The sequence below is a fragment of the Rhododendron vialii genome, chromosome 8a (genome assembly GCF_030253575.1).
Source record: "Rhododendron vialii isolate Sample 1 chromosome 8a, ASM3025357v1".
Lineage (NCBI taxonomy): Eukaryota > Viridiplantae > Streptophyta > Magnoliopsida > Ericales > Ericaceae > Rhododendron > Rhododendron vialii.
This window is the reverse complement of record NC_080564.1, coordinates 7363907-7376897: the sequence shown is the minus strand read 5'-3', so window position 1 is coordinate 7376897 and position 12991 is coordinate 7363907. Positions and strand designations below refer to the sequence as shown.

Sequence of the window (12991 nt, the reverse complement as noted above, 5' to 3'; positions counted from 1 at the left end):
CCCAAATTTCAAACTCATAGTTCCCGATCAAATTTTTATGATCCGAACCGTTCAATGTGTGCAGAATATGATTTTAAAGGTGCTCACGAGAAATTAACAAAAAAAATGATCGGGAAAGGCTTGTTTTGAGCAGTTTTTATTTGAACCGTTCAATAAAAAATTGGTCGAAACTGTTCGGATCAAGCCCTTCCTGGTCATTTTTTTTGTTGATTTCTCATGGGTACCCTTAAAATCACGTTCTGATCATATTGAGCGGCTCGGATCATTAAAATTTGATTGGGAACTATGAGGTGTTTTTTTGGGTGTTTCTGGAACCACCCCGTATATATATATATATATATATATATAGAGAGAGAGAGAGAGAGAGAGAGAGAGAGAGAGAGAGAGAGAGAGAGAGAGAGAGAGAGAGAGAGAGAGAGAGAGAGAGAGAGTTAGGTTCCGGTGCGGGATCCCTCATTTTATTAAAATGCGGGACTCCCCTTCCCGATTGAATTTCGATGATCCGAGCCGCTAAAAGTGATCAGAACGTGATTTTAAGGGTCCCTGTGAGAAATCAGCAAAAAAAATGACCGGGAAGGGCTTCATCCGAGCAGTTTTCATTGAACGGTTCAAAAAAAACTGCTCGGATGACGCCCTTCCCGGTCATTTTTTTTGCTGATTTCTCGCGGGGACCCTTAAAATTACGTTTCAAAATTTGATCGGAAAATGAAAGTCCCTCATTTTGATCCCTCACTTGAAAATTTTATATATATATATATATATAAAACCAAAATTGGGACGAAAAGATAACTCCGGCAGTTAATCGGCCATCAATCCCACGTTAATTTCGCCTCTCAATCCCGAGATTCTCGCTATTTATATATACTACGGGATCTACTATATATAGCAACGATTTTTAGTATGGAAACTTAATTCTTGAAGTCCCCCAATAGAAAAGACATCGTTCAGTTCCCATAAAACTCGCCATTAATTCAAAGCTCCCATATATCTCGGTGGATTGATCACAATCTCTCCACAAACGAAACCCCCAGCCGTCCTCCATTGGTGCGAACTCCCTCGTGGCTCGCCGTCGCCTCGTCGCTCTCTGCTCTTCGCCTGTTGCTGCCCGCTCACTGTTCGTTGCTCATTGCTCGTCACTCGCCGCAGCCTCTCTGTTTCTCTTGTCGCGATCTATTCTCGTCTTTGCGATTTGTTCTTGTTTGATCCAACAATCGAGCATATCATGCTCTTGCGCAACACCGAGGGTCGATCTGTTTCTCAAATCGACCATGTTCATGGTTCATGGTTCTCGTTCATGATCTGGTATTTTTCATCTAATTTGGAAAGTTGGTTTGGGTTTTCCTGTTGAAAAACTTCTTTAGGTGTTGTGTTTCAAAACAAGTTTAATTTTTGGATGGATTTTGATTTGTGGATGGTTTGTGGAAGTAGTTACGAAAAGCACACTTTCTTAATTGTATGCAAATAATCCATGAAAATTTTATGATTTTCGTTATAGTTATAGTCCTGATTTTAGTTTCAGTTTTCATGGTGATTTCGCATAAATAATCAATAAAAACATGGCTGATTTTGATATATCCACCATGTTTTGAAAATATGTTTTATGGTGAAAACATGGTTGATTTTGATTTTGCAAAATAATCCATAAAGTGGGAAAAATGATCCATGGAAAGCATGGCCGATTTGATTTATGCACTATGAATTGAAATATGTTTTATGGTGAAAACATGGTTGATTTTGACTCCCCAAAAATAATCCATAAAAATACGATCGATTTTGATATATCCTCCATGTTTTGAAATATGTTTTATGGTGAAAAAAATGATCCATGAAAAACATCGTTGATTTGAGTATCCACCATATTTCGAAATATATATTTCATGGCAATTTTGCATAAATATGTTTTATGGTGGAAAAATAATCCATGAAATCATTTTACAAATTTAAATCGGTGAAAAATAAATTGGTAGAATTTGGTTATTATGAATTTTTTTAATTTTGAAATCATCTTTTGTAATTATCTCTCATAATTATTGTGATTGAATCTCACTAAATTAGAAAATGGTTGAATCCCACTAATTTAGGAATGCAATATATACACACATATGGATATTTTATTAAAATGGTAAGATCGGTAATTCACTATCTAAGAGGATGAAAACATAACTGTTCAAAATGACCGGAATGAATACTTACGTGAGATAGGTTATGAGGATGAATATTTAAAAACTTCAAGATAGGGTAGGGTAGCCCCACACGATGATTGAATGCACGTGTGCTACGTCGAATCCACGTCCACGTGCTTCATCCCAATTACTTCCAACCCCTCTAAATTCTTGTTTTATTGCCTAATCGGCTAATCCCAAATCTTCAATAATGATCTAAAATCATTCATATCATAGAATCCATACACAGGGTCGGTCCAATCCCAAGGCCCAAGAGGCCTGGGCTTTGAGCATCTTAATAATGTCCAATTTTTTGGGCACTTCAATTTTTTTACTCCCTCCGTCCCTTTTTTTGTGTCCAGTATTTTATTTTGGGTTGTCTCTTAATAAGTGTCCATTTTGTAAAGTTAGGGGGGTAAAAGTTGGTATATTGTCTATTTTGTCCCTAAAAGTAGATTTTATTTTGAAAAGTTAGTGAGTAAAAGTGCAATGATGATGGGTAAGTAGGGAAAGTGGAGGAAAAAGTTGATGTGAAAGGTGTAATGATGATGTCTTTTTAATAAGTTGGAGTTACGAAGCAGAACACTTAAAAATAGACGGAGGGAGTAGTATTTGGATTTGACTATGACTCTTTTTAATCCAATGCCATAAAAAAATGCCCATCCAATATGCAAATAAAGGCCCAAAAACTCGATGGCATTTTTGTAAATCAGAGAACTAATTGGTCCATTTTCGAAAAAAAGAAAACCAAAGCTCTGGCACGTTTTTTTCATTACTCTCTCTCTCTCTCTCTTTCTGGAAAATAACTACCGACATATCATATCCAATTATCCCGACCTATTGTTCTTTCAATTCTTAATTTTAGCTACAGCTTAATTTTGACTTTAAAATTTTAATGTATAGCTAGCACTCAATGATTTTTATTTCCCTCATAAACTCCTAGCTAGAATATATTTTCCAATTTTCTCCCCTCCCTCACCCCTCATCCTCTTCTTCATCATATCCATTTGTTCAACTCTCTATATTCTCCTTCACTAATTACTAATCTCTCCGTCTCTAAATAAATATCCGCCGCGCAAATCTAGTCCTTTAAAAATATGTATTTTTTTGTTAAAGATTTAAATTTTTTCACAACATAAAATAACTCATTAATATCTATTGATTTGTGAAGAAAAAAATTGATTCTTTTTACGAAAAAATGCATATTTTTAAAGGTCTAAGTTTGTCGAGACTCAACGTAGTACTATTTTCATTTATTTTCTCAACAAGTTTTCTTAGTGGTCACACATACTGTTAGGTTGTGTTTCCGTAGATGTGGATTTCAAGTGAAGGAATTTGTCACGAGGAACTTTTGCTTCTAGAAATGCAAGACGAGTAGTATTCAAGTAATACTCATGCGTTGTTGAGATAATATGTATTTGTCTATTTGAAGACTTTGTATTTTGTGTTCGTATGTAATAATTAGTAGAACTTTATATAGGTTTGGCTAGCTTTCTCGTATTTTGATCGTTGCTGTAAAAATTGTTAAATAGTAGGGGCACACTTTTTTTAATTTGGCCTTGGGCACTCAAAATCCTTGGGCCGGCCCTACCCGAACAGAAAAATATGTTCCGCAAAAGCTCATCGCTCCCTCTGTCCGATATTTTCGTACACTGCGAAAACCATGTTGTTTTTTTGGATAAACAAATAAAGTGCTTCCGTTTATAACTATTTGAATTATTTTTCGCACCAATTTGCACAAGAATTGAAACCCTTATGTTGGTGGTGAAAGAATTCAACAAAATTATGCACAGTAGTGCTTTATTTTTATTTGAAAAATTATCATCACTCTAGCTCTATAACAAGCAAAAGCCAGAGAACTAATTAAGTATCATTATTGACCAAATATACAAATATTTTCGTGCGTCCATAATTCAGATCATCAACTCAGTGTGATCATACATATATACATATATATATATATATATATATATATGTATGTATGTATGTATAGATGTATCTATTTGTTATTGGAGAAGAAGTGGTTGATGGAAGGCATGACTTCCGGCGGCCGCGAGCGGAGGAACTTGCGGAGGCCATGCTGCGAGTATTTCTTTCCTTCCTCTTGGTTTTCCAGAACGGCCGTGGTTCGGTGGGCTTTGTTGATTCTGCAAATTGCCAGAGGCCCAAGAAAATCAGATCGAATTATTTGAATATAAAACAGGATGCATATATGAATACATGTTCCGGACACTAATTGCATTTTCTAGAAACCGTGACTCGCGGATTAGGATTGGATTCATAAAAATCTGAACCGAACGTGAGCAGCCTAAGTAAAACGTTTTGTAAGTGGTGTGTATGAGTTTGAATATGGCTTCAGTATTTGAGCTCTTACAAATTAAAGTAACTTCGGTTCATAACCTAGTAAAATTTTCAAGTTGTTTTACATTATCATTTGAAATTTGTTCAATTCCTTCTCTAGATGAAAAATATAAGTAATTGCAGTATACAACATTTTATGGAGTATCAATATTTGAATGCTATATATAGTATTTAATGATACCATACGCGTATATACAAGTGAGAATACATCTCTTAGGCCGATCCTTCTCAGGTCGAGAAGGATCAAAATTCTTGTTATGTCTCCTTACATGTGTATATAACGCGGTATGCGTGTGTGCGGGCGTGTTTGAGGGCATACCTAACATCGGGGTTGATGAGTACGTTCCTTGTAAGCTGAAAAACGCACATGCCTGTGACAAAGGTCATTGCTGCCATCAGAGGATACACCTGTTTTCACAAAATTGGAATAAATTAGATTTGTAATTTTTCTTAAAATCGATAGGAGGATATAAGGGAAGATTGCAGCAGCTACCAACGAGGAAAAAAAATCGAATTCGAGCATCATGACCTTCGATTTTTGTTTTAGGGAAACTAATGCTTGTAAAGTGGGCAATTTAGACTACTTGTATTACATAGAACATTATCATGAATTTATTGACTTTAATTAAAATATTAAGGGTATTAACACAATTGTACAAAAAATGAGTGGGGCCCGTGGCTGTCGTTCCGCCCCTGGCGATCCTACTGGCCCAGCGTAGCAATACAAACCTATAGGGGATTGTTCTCTCACAAGTCTAAAGTCAATATGGTCACCCCAATAGAAGATTGCTACATGCCTACGAGAATCTTGAAGCGGAAATTGCTTTTATCAAATGCCGAAAGAAATAGAAAGACGAACAATTTGAGCTATTTTTAATGTCGGACACCGAAGAAATATAGACTTATATTTCACCAAAACAATATAAAAAAAAAATTATTAGTCCAAAATTAGCGAATTACCTACGTATATATAGGTGCATGTTTAATGCTTTCTTACCTCTGGTTTCAACCAACGTCCCATTCTGAAGGCTCTCTCCCCTGTTCAATTTGGCTGTGAAAATTTAGCTGCAGTAAATATTCGCAAAACTTGAAGTGAAAATATTTATGTGATTATTACAAATGAAATTGGGTCACGACTCATTTATATAGTAGAGAAAATCTGACCGGGTAGACAATGATGGGCTGCAATTCAGTGGGCTGTGAACTGAAGTTTGACTTCAAAATACAAAACCAGGGGGCTTATAGCCTCTTGTTTTTCTTTGATTATAAAAGAATGCAAATTTGGATAAGTTTTCGGGTGCAAATTGGGTATAGTCCGCGTGGTATTCGAGCGCGCATCTACGTGTTTTGGACGGCCATGATTTTAGTGAGAGAGAGAGAGAGTAAGAGGAGAGAGAGTGTTCGGATGTGGACAGTTCAAAATACGTTTGAACGGTTCGAATGCACGCTGAGTACCGCCACGTGATAACCAATTTGCACCCAAAAACTTGTCGTAAATTTGGGTCAAAGAACATGATGAAGGTTGATGTCGTTCCTTTTACTGCAGGCTAGAATGTTCTTTTTAAAAGAAACGAATGTCATTCTTTTCCCTTTTGATAAGTCTGAGGTTGTACCCAATATACACGTTATCTAGATTGGAAGATCACCTTCACGGCCCCTTCGTTCAAACTTTTCTCGGACATTTTTTCCGGTCTTTTTTGGTTTTTTTTTTTTTCCTCTTTTTTTAGATTCGGGTCAAATTTTTATGGGCAAAATACGAATTACCTCTATGTGGTTTGGCCGTTCGGCACTTGACCTCCCTGACATTTGGAAATGATCAACTTACCCCCTCGTGGTTTTGGAGTAAACTGTCACCGTTAACTATGTTAACTTGAGGCATAAATTACCAAAGTCTCCCTATATTTCTTGGTTTTTATTCTCTTATTTGTCCTCCAACCTAGAAGTGTTTTATATACTCGTACATGCTTAAATCCCCAATTAGAGTTAAAGTCACATATTAATAACTAATAATTTTTTTTATTCTCTATTTTTTTTCTTGCAAAAAATACTAAATTCAGTTTTTGCTTCAACAACGTTAATCATAATTAATATATACAATTATAAAGTAGATACACCTAATAACACAAACCAACTATGCTTACTTCTAAAAAAAAGTTTTTAGATGCAAAATTTCAAGTCTCTCAATTGGAGCGTATTATATTGAGGCTTTCTGTTCCCTTTGTTAGGAAAGAAAAGTCAAGCAAAACACAATTGAAGTATGATTCTTTCTATACAAGTCCTACATTGAGGTTGAATTTATATCAAATGGTTTGAAAGGAGTCATAATTAGATCAAATGGCTTAGATAAATGCATTTGGAATTCCGCTTCGTGAAATAAGTTCCGACTTTTTCCCAATAAGTAATCGTAGGATATGTACCGAATTAGGATACGCATGTAAATCATAGGATACGCGGTCGTATCGTAGGATTTTTATACAAATATGATACAGCGTGGAATACGCATCGTTCTCCGAAGGAGACGATACAAATCATAAGATATGTATTATGAATCGTAAGTTTTTAACAACTATGGCCTCTATTCGAAGAGAGCAGAATGTCCTCACCAGCGTTAATGCAAGCAAATACTCTTTCGGTAAAGCAAAGTGTTTCAATTGCATTGTAGTCATTGTTTATTTGTTTTACTAGCAGACTGTAAGGAAAGAGAAACTCACAGAATGAAACGGCATGTGAGAACAAACTCCATGAAAGTAGCACATGTTTCGTATAATCTCTCTTTCGACGGTGCTTATCCACAGTACAATGGTCACAACACTATGCGTGGTTATTCACAGTAGTAAACAAGAAATACGACAATAATACAAGGGGTGAAAAATGATAGTGAATCCATCACCAAACGAAAAACTGAAGTTTGTTCCAACGGGCGCGCACCTAAACCTGCACTGCTTGCTGGTCTCATGGCCAAAACAAGAAATCTTCGATCAGCTCATCAATGGATCCGCGATAGAGTGTGTTCGGTATAAATTCCGGAAACAACTGGACTTGTAGTCATACCGGCGAGAAGATTCTCAAACATGTGCATAGCAGAACACCAAAGACAACAACAGGGTCAATATCAGAGTAAGGAAAGATATATCTGGGCGAGAACTGCTGTTTGGCAAGAATGGGTAGGCATCGGGAGGTGGCATCACGCAGCTATCACCATTGAAATAGATCCTTTGAGGAAAAGCCCATCCCTTTTCGAAAGTGAAAGTCGATGCATCCTTTTGAAAGAGTATCTCCGACTGTACGTTACCAAGAGGGCCAGCTTCCATGAGAATGTCATTATAGAATTTCTGCCCCCATAGCAAGGCAGTATCGTCTGTATGCAGAAAGACGACGAAAAGTAAGGATTAATAGTCGCATTCATCTTCGTTTAGAGCATCTCCTATAGAATGGTTAGAGTGCACAACTTTCCTAAAAAGGTCCTATACGAGCATATATATGGGTGGCCAAACTGCACTATTGAGGCCATTGGAGTTGTTTTAGGCACACCCGCTAACAAAGTGTTTGACCACTGGCATTTATGATTTGAGTTATGGCATCCACTGGAGATTGCTCCAATGCGTTGCTCAATTTTGTCTAATAGTAGGAATTGGCAACTAATGAAAGTAAATAAATGCAACCACGAGATACAGAGATCTATAATCGAAGATCTGACTTACTTGTAGCATCACCGTAAGGAGTTAACGATTTGTAGTTAAAGCTGAACACTTGAGTAACATTGTCGAAGTTGGGGTGTTGGGCGACTAAGTTCCACTGCGAATAGTTCATCTTGTAGTTGAAGTTTATGACCGTGACCTTTATACGCCAGTAGGACACGTAGTTGAGCTTAACATGCCAGTGAACTCGGATGGGGCACATGTGGTTTGTACATTGGACAAGCGGCGAGTATGGGTTGTTACTGGTAGATCCTGCAACAACTGATTCTAAATACGGCGAGCTTGGACTGCAGGGAGAGAGGAGGGAAGGGGAGAAGAATGTCAGAAGGAAGGCCGGAAAAAACCGACAAAAAAAAGAATCTAGTGTTGTGAGGAAAAACAAGTTAAAGAAAGTAGTGAGAGAACATACTTTACGCAGCTCCCTGGGTGAGTAACGTTGCTTTGGCAACCACAGGTGCACGTAGGGCAGGGAACTATCGTGTCGTTGTAGAAGGAGGAGAGTGAAACACAACAAGTAGGATTTTTCCCAGCAAGGAATTGTGAATACGTGCACGTAACATTCCAGGTCACTGCCATAAGATGGAGAGAATCAAAATCCATATTACACTGTACGCAAACAATAGTGTTTGAAGCTAAAATGAAATCAATGTACTATGGTGCATAATGGCAAAGAGAACATAGACGAAATAGTCTCTAGTAGTATTCTCCGAGCAACTTACTCATAGCTTGTGTTACTCTCCTTTTGTCTGCGCTTCTAAATGTGGTGGGTCTCACAATGCTTGCTGCACCGCATGTGTAACCAGGCCCCGGCGATCGCAGCGTATAGTTCTTGGGGAGCTTGACTGTTGTGTTGGTGGTTCCTTCCGCCCCAACAACGATCTGGAACGAACTGATGGAATCTTCCGGATCTTGCGCCCACGCGCTAATTACACCTCCCCTGCAGCAGTTGGCCACCTGGTTGTCAGGGGGGGTTCCGGGCAGCAGGTCGACGATTGTCGGACTCTTCATACAGGAGTGGGGAATATTCCCTTTGTATTTGGAGCAGTCACCCTGCTGTGTGGCCTGGCCTCCCACCATGTTCCATATGACTTCTTTTTTGGCCCAGGTCCAACCCAGTTGCCATCCCGGAGCCTGTATGTGGCGATATTGCTGGAAGTTGTAGATTGTGACAGTAGCCTGTACACTCAATAACCCAACTTATCAGATTATGTATGGGAATAAAAAAACAGTGAAGGCTGGTTGAAGGACATGATTTCCCAAAAGAAAGAATGTCACGTCTGTTAAACGTCATGAGAATCAAGCATTAATAACAATCGAGCCAAGGTTAAGTTTGAGACGAAATAAAACGACATTGCAAACCCAGAACCAAGATTAACCAAATCATGTGAAGCTGGAACAATTTTAGGGGGAAAGATGCCTAAATCAGGAATTATGAACACTTCATAATGCAGCTTCTAGTAAGTTCTTATGCTGATGAAACTTGTAAGAGCAATAATACAAAGTGCAAACAAAATCTGCCAACTCAATTGCAATATTTGGATGGGCTTGTTGAGGACGAATAACTTGAAAGTTGAAATAGATTAATCGCATGAACGAGGGATTCCGACTCAGAGTTTGAATGAGTGTCCATCGAATACTTTTTTGTGTTTTTTGGTGCGCGCAAATGAACCCGAGGGAGACACGAGCTGTACTTGGTAGTACCAACCAGATATAAGCGTTTGAATACTTACGACATAGCCATCAGCGGTCCAGGTCATGACATCCCACTTAATCGTTATGTTTCCGTTCGGGTCAAGGGGATCATACGCATCTGAAAGACCAACCAGAAAATCAATGTTAAAATTCCTTTATCTAAGAATTACAGTTTGTGGTGGCAACTGGCAAATGTAAAATATGAAAACATAAAATTAAAAAATTAAACTGCGTGCTCCCATTCAAGGATCTAGAGACTAGATACAATACATCTGCTGCTTGCACGTCATTTCGAACACACCACCAAATAGGGTGGGTCCCATGACCTGGTTTGACGATCCTAACCGTTAATTTTGCAAGCCCGACATCCAAATTATTCATTCCAAAAAACACGTTGATTGAATATCGACAAGTGCCTACCTAATTCAAATCAAATCATGAACACTGAGAACTACAACGGCTTGTTTTTTTGAATATACAAATTTTTCATATCGCTACAAATGTCCAATGATATTCGATCAACTTGATTTTTTTTACGAGGAATATCTACATATCTAAGACCTACAAAATTAAAAGGATTCGGATCGTCGAAATAGATTGTGAAAGTCGTGCTATTTGGTGGTCTGGTTTTTAAAATTACAAAGCAAGTTAGTAGAACAGAACGCCGTGCATCTTGACTTTGGATACATCTATAATCCCAATGCAAAAAGAAGCAAAAACAAGTAACCGAAACTGATGATAACCCATGATAAAGAAAGAAAATGAAACTAATGGACGATCCAAGAAAACCCATTCCCCAATCTTCAATTCCAAAACAAATTGTCCAAAATTTTCCCCCTTCCATGGATCAATCTCTAATACAGTATCTACTTATAATGCCGAAGAATTACTGGAAAAAAAAAAAAGGAAAAAGAAGGGTCCAAACCTGTTGAAGTAAAGCTGAATGAAGAAAGCAAGAAACAGAGTACGGTGGTAAAAGTGGTGAAGAATCTGAAGCAAAAAGCCATGTCCTTCCCGCGGATTTTGTTGGGTGCCTGATTGACTTTCTGCACAAAATCTGCAACGCAAGTGGAGAGAGAGAGAGAGAGAGGTGGCTAGCTATTGCTCAATGGACAAGCCAGTTCAAGAGCCAAAGCGGGAGGTAAGTTCTTAACACCAATGTAAGTTTGACTTATATATTATAGATTATAAAATCTTGGATCAACTAACATGAAAGGTACTAATTACCACATAAGATTCGTTTGTCTAACCATATATAGGATCAAATCATCAGATTTGAATAATTAAGGGGACGCGTATTTGGTTTTTTTGGGCCGGAGGTTACTTTGTCAATTGAATTTGTTTCACCCGCAAAAAAAATTAGATTAATCGAAGATTCATATACATGATCTTGGTCGTGTAATTTTGAAAGACAAATAAACGGCATTTAAAGGTAAACCGTTAATTTTGGTTGCACTAAGGTATTACGACATTTGTGACTATCGATATTAATCAAGCTAAATTTTAGCATATCTTCTCCGCGAGATCTACGTAATGGGGCTGAATTGTGCCGTATGTGCATCATAAAATGTATAGTATTTAACAACCTGCTTCATGTTTAACTCTTTACATCATGAGTAGCACGATTTTGACAGCACTTGGATTGTATAGTTAGTATTTTTGAAGGAAGACAAATTGATATAGGTCAGTGCGACAGAAAAGGACAGTTGAATTGAAGCCTTGCAAATTGTGAATCATATAGGGTCAACTGTTGCTTATTGTTTCTTTCATTCTTTAAGGAATATGTGGGTTACATCATCAATTCATGTGCTTAATTTTATTGGTTTGGACTACCCTTTTTTTTTTGGGTATTTTCTGCTCGTTCTTCTCCATTAGGACTATCCTGAAATGTCATTTTGCGTCTGTTTTGCGTTGCATCTAAAAAATTTAACGCAAATCTAAACGGAACAAAACTTTAAAGCAAAGTGGACCTCCATTTTACAACAATTTCCTTAAGTGGAACGAGGTAGGCAGGTTAACCTCCCCTGAGTTTCTCTTCCAGTGAGGACAGCGGGCAGCCATCTTTGATAGTAGTAAAAGAAAAAATTCTTTATTTGTATCATCTTCCCCACATTTTTCTCCATTTATTATTTTTTTCCCTACTTCTCCGAAAGAGTGCTAAACTTAATTAATTCTAGTTTGATAGAATACATGACAAGTTTCCATCAACGAGTACGTAAAAATGAAATGAACAATTCAGATTCACACTAAACTTGATTAATTCAGGTTCGATAGGATACATGATAAGTTTTCATGAAAGTGTATATGAACGGTTCTTTGGGATTAGTCTATACGGAATTATGTCCCAACTTTAATTGAGCTTTCCATCCCAACAAGTGAGAGGTGGAATTTGGCTCCCGAAATTAGTCAAGGTGAGCTTAAACTGGCCTGAACACGTGAATTATAAAATAAAAAAAAATACTGGCTAAAACAATAGTGGGTATTTTTTTTGTACCAAATCAATTCTAATAGATCAATTTGCTAGTATTTTATTGGCAGGTCAACTTTTTTAAGAATCCCTCCTTTTTAAAATTATTTTCCGAAGTTGAAGGACCTCCCTCAAACTCTGTATTTTAAACACTACTATTTTCATTAAAATATGATTGTTTTCAGCTCAATCTTTTTAATTCCCCTCCATGGCTTCCACCCCAAATCAGACCTCTCTGTTCCCAAATGAGCTCCACCCCAACCAACCCACTTGGCCTTCCTCCAAATCACCCCCTCAGTCAGTCAGCGCCTTCACCTGATTTTCCCCACCGACACGCCTCAATACTCTCTCTCTCTCTCTCTCTCTCTCTCTCTCTCTCTCTCTCTCTCTCTCTCTCTCTCTCTCTCTCTCTCTCTCTCTCCTAAATTTTAAGTATCTTGTTAATCATTTTTCTTTTTGAAGTTGACTCCAGTATATTTTTATCGTTAACTGCCTGCATGCATAACGAGCCTCATTTTTCTAATTCATTCTTCAAGAATTAGAGCCATCCCTGAGCATAGTCATGGCCTCATGGGTGCTCGTCGTGTTCATGGGTTGTTTATCGCATGAGT

General features: G+C 37.7%; 2 protein-coding genes across 2 annotated transcripts; both read right to left on the bottom strand.

Moving 5' to 3' along the window:
• Positions 1-3935: 3935 nt before the first annotated feature.
• LOC131297960 (uncharacterized) lies at positions 3936-5672 on the bottom strand. Its single transcript, XM_058323192.1, has 3 exons — positions 5521-5672; positions 4843-4931; positions 3936-4309 (listed from the first exon to the last, which is right to left on the bottom strand). Exons 1-3 carry the CDS (start codon positions 5542-5544, stop codon positions 4162-4164), a joined length of 261 nt encoding a protein of 86 aa, XP_058179175.1. The 5' UTR covers positions 5545-5672; the 3' UTR covers positions 3936-4161.
• A 1578-nt stretch (positions 5673-7250) lies between these two features.
• On the bottom strand, positions 7251-11037 carry LOC131336494 (protein COBRA-like). Its single transcript, XM_058372362.1, has 6 exons — positions 10839-11037; positions 9952-10031; positions 8941-9397; positions 8631-8790; positions 8225-8508; positions 7251-7881 (listed from the first exon to the last, which is right to left on the bottom strand). The coding sequence occupies exons 1-6, from the start codon at positions 10918-10920 to the stop codon at positions 7589-7591; spliced, it is 1356 nt and encodes a 451-aa protein (XP_058228345.1). The 5' UTR covers positions 10921-11037; the 3' UTR covers positions 7251-7588.
• Positions 11038-12991: the final 1954 nt, after the last annotated feature.